The 13,353-nt window shown below is 43.8% G+C and overlaps 1 protein-coding gene across 1 annotated transcript; it reads left to right on the top strand.

Annotated features, from left to right (window-relative positions):
• The first annotated feature begins 11,184 nt into the window (after positions 1-11,184).
• LOC143279226 (cyclin-dependent kinase 5 activator 1-like) lies at positions 11,185-12,904 on the top strand. Its single transcript, XM_076583333.1, has one exon. It carries the CDS (start codon positions 11,414-11,416, stop codon positions 12,284-12,286), a length of 873 nt encoding a protein of 290 aa, XP_076439448.1. The 5' UTR covers positions 11,185-11,413; the 3' UTR covers positions 12,287-12,904.
• Positions 12,905-13,353: the final 449 nt, after the last annotated feature.

Below are 13,353 nucleotides of genomic sequence, written 5' to 3'. Positions count from 1 at the left end.
GGTCCATTCGATTTATCAGACCGTGGTTGACACCAACAATGGTCGTTGTTGCCTGCAGACCACAGGGCAATTGGGGAGGACAATGGCGCGTCACACACTCACTGCAAGCTATCACGCGGTTAGCTACAGGAAAGGTATCGGTCCAGTCGATTTATCAGACCGTGGTTGATACCCTGCCAACAATGGTCGTTGTTGCCTGCAGACCACAGCGCAGGAAGGTGAACGGTCCAGAAAGGAGTGCCTCAGTCATGATCCATAATCCATCGTGACAGACAGTGTGTCACTGCGTGCGTCATAATAGCCCGTTTCGTGACCAACAGGCAGTCTTTCACGTCACTCTCATCGCCGTTAATCAAAGCAATCAGCCCGTGTCGTTTGTGCAGTCTCAGTCTCTAGCATTATTCCACCACGCACGATTGTATTTCTTCTTCTTCTTCTTCCTCCTTCGTGGGCTGCAACTCCCACATTCACTCGTATGACCACGAGTGGGCTTTTATGTGTATGACCATTTTTACCCCGCCATGTAGGCAGCCATACTCCGTTTTCGGGGGTCGATTGTATTTGATTACCCTGCAGCCGCAAAATCACCCACCCGCGAGCACGCACACAGATATTGACAAAAGTCGTTTGTTTTCTCCGTTTCACGATAATCACTATAGCTTTCTGCCTGCGACTGGAGGACAACTCATCTTCAAGCGGCAGCTTTCTTCTGAGAGTGTTTTCATGTGTGTTGCTCCTTTTCTTCACTACATGTCTTGGAACCTGCTTCCTTTGCCTGAGGTGTATGCTGCAAACAACCAACGATCATGTTGATTAAAGAACAAGCAAACAAACAAAGACAACACACATAGAGACACGCAAAGACACAGAGCCACGCACACACACACACACACACACAGAGCAAAAACTGACAACAACAACAAAGAAAAAGAACAAGAAGAAAAAAGAAAAGAAAACAGAAAAAGATCTTGTGTACATACGCATATACGAATTCACAACTTGTTTTTTCTTCTTCTTCTTTTTTGTTTGTTTTTTTGTTGTTGCTCTTGTTGTTCTAATTAAATCATGCTTCTTTTGTACTCTGATCAATGTGATTTTAAACAATGTGAACGCCGATTTTATTTCAATGTAATAGGCCTAAGGATAATAATAATAATAATAACAATAATGATAAAAGTGGTATTTATATAGCGCTGAATCTTGTGCATAGACAAATCAAAGCGCTTTCGCGCCTGTCATTCACACGCAGGCATAACTCTAAAACTGGAGAAACTGAAGACAAGGAAGAAGCAGGGAAAGGAGGCTATTTTGGGAAGAGATGGGTTTTAAGGCCAGACTTGAAAGAGCTGAGTGTGGAGACTTGACGAAGCGAAAGAGGAAGTCCATTCCAATTGCGAGGTCCAGAGACAGAGAAAGAACGGCGGTCAACAGTCGAGAGCTTGAATCTGGGTATGCGTAAACAGAGTGGATCCGAAGCCGATCGTAGTGAGCGAGATGGAGTGTAGAGGTGAAGGCAGCCACAGAGACAGGAAGGCGCTGATTTGTGATTACATTTATAACATAGAGTGCTGATCTTGTACTTTATTCTGTGTGAGACAGGGAGCCAGTGGAGATGTTGCAAAAGAGGAGTGATGTGCTCAGATCTTTTCTTTCTGAGGACGAGGCAAAGTATAGACTCTGGATTGTTTTTACAGCTTGTCAGATTTGTCACACACGGGTGGGGACGGGCGGGGGGGGGGGGGGGGGGGGGGGGAAGGGAGGGTGGAGAGTGGGAGGGTGTAGGGCCCGTCTTTTTGGACGAGACTGGTCTCTCGAGTCGTGTTTACGGGGGCCATTCTACTTTACTTGTGATGAACAACTGATCCGTTCTAAACCAACACAACTGCGACATTAGTTTCTTGCAACAGGATCAATATACAAAGTGAACTTCTCCCCCCCCCCCTCTCTCTCTCTCTCTCTCTCTCTGTCTCTCTCTCTCTCTCTTTAAGGCCAATCTTTCTATCTCTACCTTTGAGTCCAATCTCTCTCTCTCTCTCTCTCACTCTCTCTCTCTCTCTATTATTTTATCATGCACGCATGCATGCACACGCAAACACACACACATATAAAGGCACGCACGCACTGCGAATCCTTTTCTTACACACACACACACACACACACACACACACACACACACACACACACACACACACTGGAATGAATCGCACTACTATGATTCAGTGTGGTGGAATTTCCTGCAGTGAATATGTGTGTGTGTGTATGTGTGTGTGCGCGAGCGCGCGCGGCCGCGCGTGTGTGTATGTATGTGCGCAGGTGCTCTCTTTTTCTGCTGCTTACGATAGCATTGATGCAAGAAAGGAAGCAGGGCTGGATATCAGACCGCGTTTTGAAAAGATAAATATAAATGAAAAATGAAAGAAAGAAAAAGAAAGAAAGAAAAAAAGTAACCAATTTGTTCATTTGAGCCTGACAATACTTGGCTTTCGATACACGCGGCTGAGCTAGACCATGCATGCTGTTCAAACATGTTGGCCTCACTTGAATCCTTTTAGTTCAGTGTCAGTTATCAAACAGGTGTCATCTTGTACGAACTGATCTATACACGAAACACCACATCAACGAAAAAAACAACCACCAAAAAAAAACCAACCCAAAAACCCCCACCACCACCAACAACAAAAAACCCAAAGCCATTTGGATCCTCAGGCCTAATACGATATAAACACAAATTATTCTTGGTTACTATTACTAGTGGAGTGATGGCCTAGAGGTAACGCGTCCGCCTAAGAAGCGAGAGAATCTGAGCGCGCTGGTTCGAATCACGGCTCAGCCGCCGGTATTTTCTCCCCCTCCACTAGACCTTGAGTGGTGGTCTGGACGCTAGTCATTCGGATGAGACGATAAACCGAGGTCCCGTGTGCAGCACGCACTTAGCGCACGTAAAAGAACCCACGGCAACAAAAGGGTTGTTCCTGGCAAAATTCTGTAGAAAAATCCACGTCAATAGGAAAAACAAATAAAACTGCACGCAGGAAAAATACAAAAAATGGGTGGCGCTGTAGTAGAGCGACGCGCTCTCCCTGGGGAGAGCAGTCCGAATTTCACACAGATAAATCTGTTGTGATAAAAAGAAATACAAAATACAAATACAAAAATACAAAATTAAATGCCGCCAGTCTCGCCCCCCCCCCCCCCCCCCCCCCCCCTTCTTTTTATATAAATAATTATCATTATCACTATAGCGATTTACCTTCTTCTAGTCAGCCTTTGGGAAGAAGCCTTTAGGAAATTATTGCATGGATTATGTTGTTTCCCCCTAGATTTCATTAGCGACTCCATATTACTTGGTTTTCTTGTTGTTTGAAAAGAAAAAATTAGGAACTCATTTTCTTTTAACATCGTTAACGTTGAAGGTGGGTGTATATCACACATGCATGAACAAACATTCAGGTACACAAAATAGATACCTAGAACAACAACGGCAAATTAAAAACTCCTGTGTGCGTGTGTGAATATGCGTGTATGTGTGTCCATCCGTTTGTCCTCTCTCTCTCTCTCTCTCTCTCTCTCGCTCGCTCGCTCGCTCGCTCTCTCTTTCTTCCTCCTCCCTCCCTATTTCAAACCCTTTCACTCTCTCTCTAAAGCTACTGAGGATGGGCAAGCTTCAACAACAATACAATTCCTGTTTGCAGACAACTGCCACCATTTGCTTAGCAGCGGCTACAGCATTGATTTTTACTTTTCATTTTTCATTTTCAACCCTTTTAAAAAAAAAAAATTTCAAATATCACCATACTACTACTTGGCCTAGCTGATGATTAACCTGCTGGTGGTCTTCCGCGTGTAACCAAAGAAACAACAACAAAAAAACAACAACCCAAACCCGAGGCTAGAATAAGGCTTCAACGCAGCTGTGTGCGGAGACTAGCAGTCTATATTGATTGTCGACCAACACACACACACACACACACACACACACACACACACACACACATATATATATATATATATATATATATTTTTTTTTTTTTTTTTTTTTTTTTTTTTTACATCATCATATTGCTTGCTGGGCTGGTTGATGAGTCACCTGCTGATCATCAGAAAGATGATTAGTCTAGTCTAGACTACATCATTTTTTTTTTTAATCACACTTAAACAAACAAGCTCACAAACGCACACTCATACAAACACACACTCTCACACACACACGCACACGAGTGCGCGCGCACACACACACACACTCTCTCTCTCTCTCTCAGAAGAAGAAGAAGAAACGCACACTAGAACATGGAAAAAAAATCCACCCGAATGTAAACAATCATCGAACATTTAAGACATTAGAACTGGTGTTTCCTTTATTGTCTTTCTCCTCTCCCCCTTCTATATATATATATATATATATATATATATATATATATATATATATATATATATATACAACGTGTGTGTGTGTATGTGTGCGCGCGCGCGCGCGTGTGTGTGTGTGTGTGTGTAACATCATCATACTGCTTGCTGGAATGAATGATGACTCACCTGCGGGTCTTCAAAACGGATAACTATGTCCTTCAGCCCTAAAACGACCAGTGTGTGATTGGCTGGGGTCTCAGCAACTAAGATACTACTCCTACTGGTGGTAGTAATAATAATAATTATTATAATAATAATAACAACAAAAACCACCACCACAACAATAATAATAATAATAACAATGATAATGAAATAATAATAATGAAAATGACGATGATGATAATGATAAGAAGAAGAATGAAGAAGAAGAAGAGCAACAACAATGACAATGATAATAATAACAATCAAGATAATCACGATAATGATAATAATAATCATAATCATAATAACAATACATAACTTTTCTATGACGCGCAGTTTCAGTTTCAGTTTCAGTAGCTCAAGGAGGCGTCACTGCGTTCGGACAAAACCATATGCGCTACACCACATCTGCCAAGCAGATGCCTGACCAGCAGCGTAACCCAACGCGCTTAGTCAGGCCTTGAGAAAAAAACAAAAAACAAAAAAAAGCAAAAAAACAAACAAACGGGGGAATAAATAATAGATAAGCTTGCATAAATAAATAAATAAATAATAATTATAATATAGAAAAAGGTAGTAGTAATAATATTAGTAATACTAATAAAATGATAATAATAAAACATAAATAAATAAATAAATAAGACAACAATGGTGATAAATAAGCGAATAAATGTAAAATATGAAGACACACATTCACACATACACCCACACATGCATAACAGAAATGCACCAAACATGCAGTTTCACATATATGAAAGCACAGTCAAATACATATAAACGTACATGAGCTCCAACACACACACACACACACACACACACACGCATTACCGTGCACCTCCTCTACCCCCCTCCTCCACACACTCATTTCTAGTCTAAGTATCGCAGCTTCCACGGCACACACACACACACACACACACACACACACACACAAACACACACTCACAGAGATGAACACTTACTTGTACAAGCACATATGAAAGCACAGTCAAATACATATAAACGTACATGAGCTCCAACACACACACACACACACACACACACACACACATTACCTTGCACCTCCTCTACCCCCTCCTCCACACACTCATTTCTAGTCTACGTATCGCAGCTTCCACGGCACACACACACACACACACAAACACACACTCACAGAGATGAACACTTACTTGTACAAGCACACACACATTCGCCCATATCTCCCACCCCCAACCCCACACACGTACATACAAAGATATATATATATATATATATATATATATATATATATATATATATATATATATACGTTCCAATATCATGTTGCTCCCACAGTGTAGGCATGCATACACTCACATACCTCATCCTCTACCCCACCTCCCCCCGCACTCCCACCTCCCCTCACACACACACACACACACACGTACACATATCTCTCCTGACACTTGTGTACACTTTCACTCTCGCGCATTCACAAACGCACTCAAAAGCACAGACCCACACATACACACAAACACAGACAGCCGCCACTGACTGGCCGCAAGAGGGATGGGAAAAGATCTCTGATGCCAAGAACGTGGCGTCTAGTGTGTTGCTCAGTCTATTGTATTTGGAAAGGCCCACAGAGACTCTGTTCCGTTTTGAAGAAATTTGCGCAATGTTGGTTTGGAAATGATGCCGATATTTGTTTGATTTGCAAAGCATCGTGCTCTACCTTTCATGTTATACTTGCGGCCGCTCCCTCTCTCTGCTTCTATTTCTTTGAGGCGATCGATGGTGTGATGGCCTTGTACCTGTTCTTTTTGGTATTCTTTGACTTTTCTGAGGATTTCCGATTTTCCTAGATGTAGGCCGCTCGTTGGTGTTGCGTTACCAGCAAGTCTGTCAGACGCGCAGATATCCAGTACAAACGCAGCTAAAAGCTCTTAGTAATATCCAGTTAAAAACCAAACATGGCATTAAGAAATCATCTAAAAATAAACAGAAACACCATAGAAGCTCTCTGTCCACAAAAAAAACAACAACAAATAAACAAACAAACAAAAACCCAAGAAATTCATCCAGTGTGTTCACAAATATAAACCAATGCTCGATTACAGAAATACAGCATTACATTTCCAAAGCCATTAGACAGTGAAATTGTCAAGTAAATGGTGTTTAGATGGAAATCAAATTCATTTCATATAGGAAACAACACAAACACGCACACTTATTGTACCTACCTTCTTCTGCTTAAACCTTAACACTGCAGATAAAGAGAATTAAATCTCGTTTGGAAGACTTTGTTTGTTTCCCTGTTCCGCTTTGAACCAGACGACAAAATGACCGCGTTCTACCGGAAATATCTTAATACTGAACGCCCGTGGATTTTTTTTTAAATCTCCTGTAAGCCTTTGTTCTTTCCACTCTGAATAGCTCCCAGGTATTGGGAAGTCCTCCTTAGTGAGGTTCCAAAACATTTTATAATTTCCCATGGGAAGAAAAAAGTCTCTGTCCGCTTTTTTTGTGTCCTTTATCTCCAAACTCGTTACACAAAGATCCAATAGTTTCTTACGGCCTTGGGGGGAGGGGGCGGGGGGGTCACTGATTTCATATCATATCTGCTATACATGACGGGCGCAATAGCTGAGTGGTTAAAGCGTTGTACTTTCAATCTGAGGGTCCCTGGTTCGAATCTCGGTGACGGCGCCTCCTTCCGATCTCCCAGGTCAACATATGTGCACACCTGCCAGTGCCTGAACCCCCTTCGTGTGTATACGCAAGCAGAAGATCAAATACGCACGTTAAAGATCCTGTAATCCATGTCAGCGTTTGGTGGGTTATGGAAACAAGAAACATATCCAGCATACACTCCCCCGAAAGCGGAGTATGGCTGCCTACATGGCGGGGTAAAAGCGGTCATACACGTAAAAAAGCCCACTCGTGTACATACGAGTGAACGTGGGAGTTGCAGCCCACGAACGCAGAAGAAGAAGAAGATATCCGCTTTTGGGCTCGGCATTGGAAGGCGAGACCCTATCCTCTCCTTCCGCCGTCTAATTAACCTTCCGTAAGTGATGTCAGGTACGCATCCATTCACACCTGGGTGGAGTGAGGAAATTCTCTGTAAAATGCATATCCAAGGACACAAGACCATGCCGAAACACAGCATCGAACCCTGATCACTGGTGAACACTGGATTACAAGTCCATCCCCTTATTCTGCCACCTCCACCTCTAAACTGAGTATAACCTACCTGTTCTAAAACTTCAAAATTACGTTTGATCCCGTTTCCAAATGTGTGTGCACCAAATTTAGTATGCGTGCGTGAATGTGTGTGTGTGTGAGAGTGATTTGTGTGTGACTGTGTGTGTGTGTGTGTGTGTGCGTGTGTGTGCGTGCGTGTTGATTGTGTGTGTTTTCTGTGTTCAGTTGCATTCTCTCTCTCTCTCTCTCTCTCTCTCTCTTTAACCTTCGCTTGTGTTCTGGTCTCACCACTAACACTGCGTGCGCACGCATGTGCCTGTGTGCGTGTGCGTGTACGCGCGTGTGCGTGTCTGTGTCTGTGATCTGTCTTTCGCTCTCTTCTTCTTCATTAAACATTCCTGGTTGTCTGCAGGAAGAGGCGCAGCAGGTAAGTCCCGCATACAATATGCACACGGAAAAGTACCCAAGCCAACAAGATTTCTCCCTGGCAAACTCGAAAGTGGACCTCCGTATCAGAGAGTCGTATTCCTCCTCCTTCATCATCAGTATCAATGGGGAAAAAAAACGTACGAAATTCTGTGGCCTTTCATGTCCTGCTCACATGGTGACCTCAATTTCGATTCCCCCTCCTCCCCTCACCCCCCCCTCGCCCCCAACACACACACACCTCCACTACTGTGCATGGGGTGTGTCATGTCAATGTATTCGGTGTCGACAGATCCATGGGGGACTGTTGTTGTGTTTGAGGGACGTGGTAGCGGTTTCGTCTCTTGGGGTGAAGTGGGGACGCTCACTCTGGCTCCGCGACAAAGCTATCATTGAAGTCAGACGGAAGCTTATTTCTTTCTTTTTTATTTATTTTTTTTTTTCATATGGAAACCCAGCTGGTCTTGTAAAGAGTCAAGGAACTGTACATGCTTGAAAACAATTGACTGGCGCATACCAGCAACTTCACAATTGCACCAAAGGAAACAACACACACACACACACACACACACACACACACACACACACACACACACACACACACACACACACACACAATCAACATGTTTCATTGGATGTTAACTTGTCTTTTTTTACACAGTTCAAACCTTGGACTTCAGGATGTCAACAACAAGTACTCAGCTCCAACAAATGTGTGTGTGTGTGTGTGTGTGTGTGTGTGTGTGTGTGTGTGTGTGTGTGTGTGTGTGTGTGTGTGTGTGTGTGTGTGTGTGTGTGTGTGTGTGTGTGTGTGTGTGTGTGTGTGTGTGTGTATGTACGTACGAAGACTATTGTTTTTTCTTCTTATGTATGTATTTTCAACTTCTGTATAGACAACGAAGACAAAAGGGATTGAAATTTTTATGTATATCAAACATATAAATAAGTACAATCAACAAATCTATAAAATATTAAACAGCTAAATCTCAGATACATGTTATACATTTGTATATAAATGCACACATACATAAACACAATTACAGTGATTGCAATAATTTTATGTAATGGATCCACTTCTTGTAAAAACTAGTGTACATCATGTGTTGTTTATGGATATGTTTTTCAATATATATATATATATATATATATATATATATATATATATATATATATATATATATATATATATATATATATATATATTGCAATTCCTTCAAAAAGGATGGCAGTGCTGGTTTTACATTATTTGTCTTTGATTTGTACACGTAAAATTTGGCATCTAGTAAAATTAAGTCAAGTATGTCATCAGTTTCATTTTTTTCGTCTTCTCCAAAAGAATCAATTCAGTGTTAAGTGTCAATCGCGTACAAGTGAAACATTTTGGTTGCATAAATTTATGTACTACCGTCCAAAATCTCAACTTATTTCTTTATGTGGTGTCCTAAGTACGATGAATCGGAACAGGCACCACTGAACACCACCCGAGTGACTCACGGCGGCAGTGCAGGGTTTCCTCTGGTGTGTGGTCTCCTGACGACCTAACATCGTTGGTTCCCTGTGAACTGCCGACAATGGGACTACGATAGACTACGGATACTCGGAATGAGCCGCGTGGGAGCAATGCCACCGAAACGGCGCAGATGATGGTGCATAAAATACAGAAAGAAAGGAAAAACACTCACACAAATAAACATCACAATTGCAAGTCTTAGGCGAGTGAGCCAATGCGATTGTTAGCATAAAAAATGAGTGGCACAGGTGTAGGGCGACGCAAAATGCAATACAATACAATACCATACCGTACCATACCACGCAACACAAAACGCTACTCTACACTACACTGCACTACACTACACTGAATATATATGCTATGTGCTAAAGCAAAATGTGTATGATCTTCTATTAAATCTAATATTCAGCTTCCTCCAAGAAAGAGCGTTTAGTCGTATCAACTGGTCTACTTTCGAAATCCATTCAATCAGCAAATTCGAAATTTTCATTTATCTGAGTGTTTTTGTCTTGAAAATACTGCTCCAATAGTGTGGTTCCTGTCTTTTAGTTCTCCAGCCCTTCCCAATGGCTTTGGACTATTTGAATAAACCATCCGAAGCCTGTGAAGTCTCTCTCTCTCTCTCTCTCTCTCTCTCTCTCTCTCTCTCTCTCTTTCACACACACACACACATGCGCGCGCGCGCATATACATACATAACACATACACAACGATGCACGCACGCCTACACACACTTACGTACACATACAACACACATACACACGCGCACACACGGCACTTCACCACCTCACACACACACACACACACACACACCTATACGCACACGCTTCACTTAGTCACACCTACCCACACACGCACACACACACGCACGCACACACACACACACACACACACACACACACACACACACACTTCACTACCTCACACACACACACACACACACACACACACACACACATCATCATCATCATCATCATCATCATCATCATCATCATCATCACACACACACACACACACACACACACACACTCACTCACTCACTCACTCACGCGTGCTGCATGCACTACGTGCGCTACACATTGAATCCCCCACCCCAGTATCGTCTCATCGATCTGTCCAATGTCGAACACAGCCAGCAAAGCAGCAAGACAAGCCAGCTCACTAGCTAGCAGGAAAAGCTGGGACCCCCCAGGAGCTAGAGCACGGCTCAGCGGAGCTGCCGTCTAGGCCCCCTCAGTGGATCGATACACTCTGGCGGCGGGTTATATTGGGCTGCCGCACGCAGCCTGCTGTTGTCATGGTGATGATATCATCCTGCCACATTATGCTAATCTAGCAGCAGACACGTCGCCTGACGGAGGACCGAGCGTGAAGCAGGAGAGTGGAGGAGGTGTGGTTTTTTTCCCCTCTCTCCCTTGATACGGTTACAGACCACCAGGTCTTTTAATACGGAATCGAGTTTTTTTGTTGTTGAAGTGAGTGTTTTGTGGACAAAAACGGTTTGTTATAGAACCGGGGTTGTGTGTCTCCAGTAACGGTGGAGGTTTGTGGTGGTGGGTATCCTGTGTCTGTGTGTGTGTGTGTGGAAACTCCAGGCCTCCAGACGTGTTCCAGTACCATGATACATTCCTCAACATCGCAGCTTCTTCGATCGTTCCCAGCAGGCAACTGGCAGGGCCTGTGATCTCTCTCCTCTTGTGGCGGCCATTTTCCTGTTGCTGAAAGTGAGTGTTTGCTGTGTCGTGTGTCCCTTCACAGACTGTCAGCATGGGTACCGTGCTCTCTTTCTCCCCTCGGCCTCGTAAGCCGCTGTGTGAGGACATCAACATCAACAACTTCACCTACGAACAGCTCAACAATGCCAAAAATATCCCCAAGGACAAGAATTTCAAGCGCCACTCCATGTTCCTGAGTGTGCTAAGCTGGAAAAAATTCACCGTCAACCCGAAAAAGAAAGACAAAAACCTCCTGAAACTCTCCAACTCCGCTTTCTTGAGCGGTAGTAAGTTCGACAACAACTTCAACCTCGAAAATGTCAACCTGAACAAAAACATTCAGAAGTCGGTGTCGTGTTACAACCTGAAGACAGGGTCTGAGGAGCCCCCTCCTGTTGTGGCTCTCAGCAAGGCCCCTCCGAAGAAACCCGTGGAGAAATGCTGCAGTCCCAAACGAACCGTGATTCAGGCTTCCACTTCAGAGCTGCTCAAATGTCTGGGGGAATACCTCAAGAGAAAATGCAAAAAGCTCCGGCACTTCGAGTCGGGCGACGCCATCATGTGGCTGAGGTCCGTGGATCGCTCGCTGCTGCTTCAGGGCTGGCAGGACATCGCCTTCATCAACCCCGCCAATGTAGTCTTCATCTACCTCCTTGTGAGGGACCTGGTCACGGCGGAGATGCAGTCCGAGCAGGAGCTTCAGGCGCACGTGCTCACCTGCCTCTACCTGTCCTACTCCTATATGGGCAACGAGATCAGCTACCCGCTCAAGCCCTTCCTGGTCGAGGAGGACAAGGATCGCTTCTGGGACCGCTGTCTGGTGCTGGTCAACCGCCTGAGCCCCTCCATGCTACGGCTCAACAAAGACCCCAGCTTCTTCACCGAGGTCCTCACCGAGCTCAAGTCCTTCTCGCCCTGTATATGATAGGATCTTTGCTTGAGTCCTGTTTGGGTCTCTGTCCCTGTACTTACTTACTAACTTACTTACTGCCCAGTATGTCCTCTGGCATGCAGGGTAGCAATGTGTTTCTGTTGACCTATGAAACTGCTAGGACTTGGTAGATATAAACCGTACATACACAGCCATGCATGCAGTGTGTGTAGTTCCCAGCTGTTCCAGCCTAAACACTCAACGGTCAATCAACCAGACTCAGACTGCTCACTGAAGGGGGTGTCTTGGGTCAGGGGCTGTGTGGGTGGACGTCACAGTGCTCCACGGACCTTGACTCCCTTGAGCCCAGGACAGACAGAGTGTCGCATGTTTTGCCTGTAGAACGAGGTTACAGACGTAATAGTCTCGTGTCTTTCGCTTTCGATGTTGTTCTACCTTCTTCCAACGACTTTTTTTTATGACGAGAATTAGTGCTTTGTTTGTGCGGTTTTATTTTTTCCCCTGCGGGAAAAGACCTCGTGACCGACGCGTTTTATGTCTTCTTCGGACAAAGAAGGACGTGTCTGGGTCACACGCTTTCATGGTATTATGTTCCACTCCGCTGAACAGCTCTCTCCTCTACCGGAGGCGGGCTTAGGTACTGACAGGTCAATCAGTATTACAGTGAGTGAATGACACACAACAACATTACGTTCTCTGGTCCATACTGGACCTCTTTTGCATTGTGGTCATTTCCTCCTGGCTCGTACTGGCTGTGCTCTGTCCTGCGCTGGTCAGCTGGTCAGCCCCGAAGGCCACAATTAACTGGACAGCAATAGCATGGTTCCCAGGTTTCTTTGGAAGGAAGTCTTTTGTTTGTTTGGTTTTTGGTTGTTTTTTTTTTTCCATTTTCATGGACATCAGGAAAACTGCCAAATGTTTATCATCATTATTTTAATCTTTGAATTTCATTGTTGTTATTATTATTATTATTATTATTATTATTAATGATGGAGACATTTTGTGATACTTAAAATGTATTTTGCCCATGTGAAGTGACATTGTTATCCTATATTATAGTTGCTGTTACGATTTAGTTTCCATACGGTCCTCGGTTTTCT

The sequence above is a fragment of the Babylonia areolata genome, chromosome 2 (assembly GCF_041734735.1).
Source record: "Babylonia areolata isolate BAREFJ2019XMU chromosome 2, ASM4173473v1, whole genome shotgun sequence".
Taxonomy (NCBI): Eukaryota; Metazoa; Mollusca; class Gastropoda; order Neogastropoda; family Buccinidae; genus Babylonia; species Babylonia areolata.
Note: the sequence above shows the minus strand (reverse complement) of the source record. Positions and strands in the feature narration are given on the sequence as shown.

Excerpts from the sequence above, each read along its gene's own strand:
- LOC143279226 (XM_076583333.1), top strand. The coding sequence starts at position 11,414 with ATGGGTACCGTGCTCTCTTTCTCCCCTCGGCCTCGTAAGCCGCTGTGT.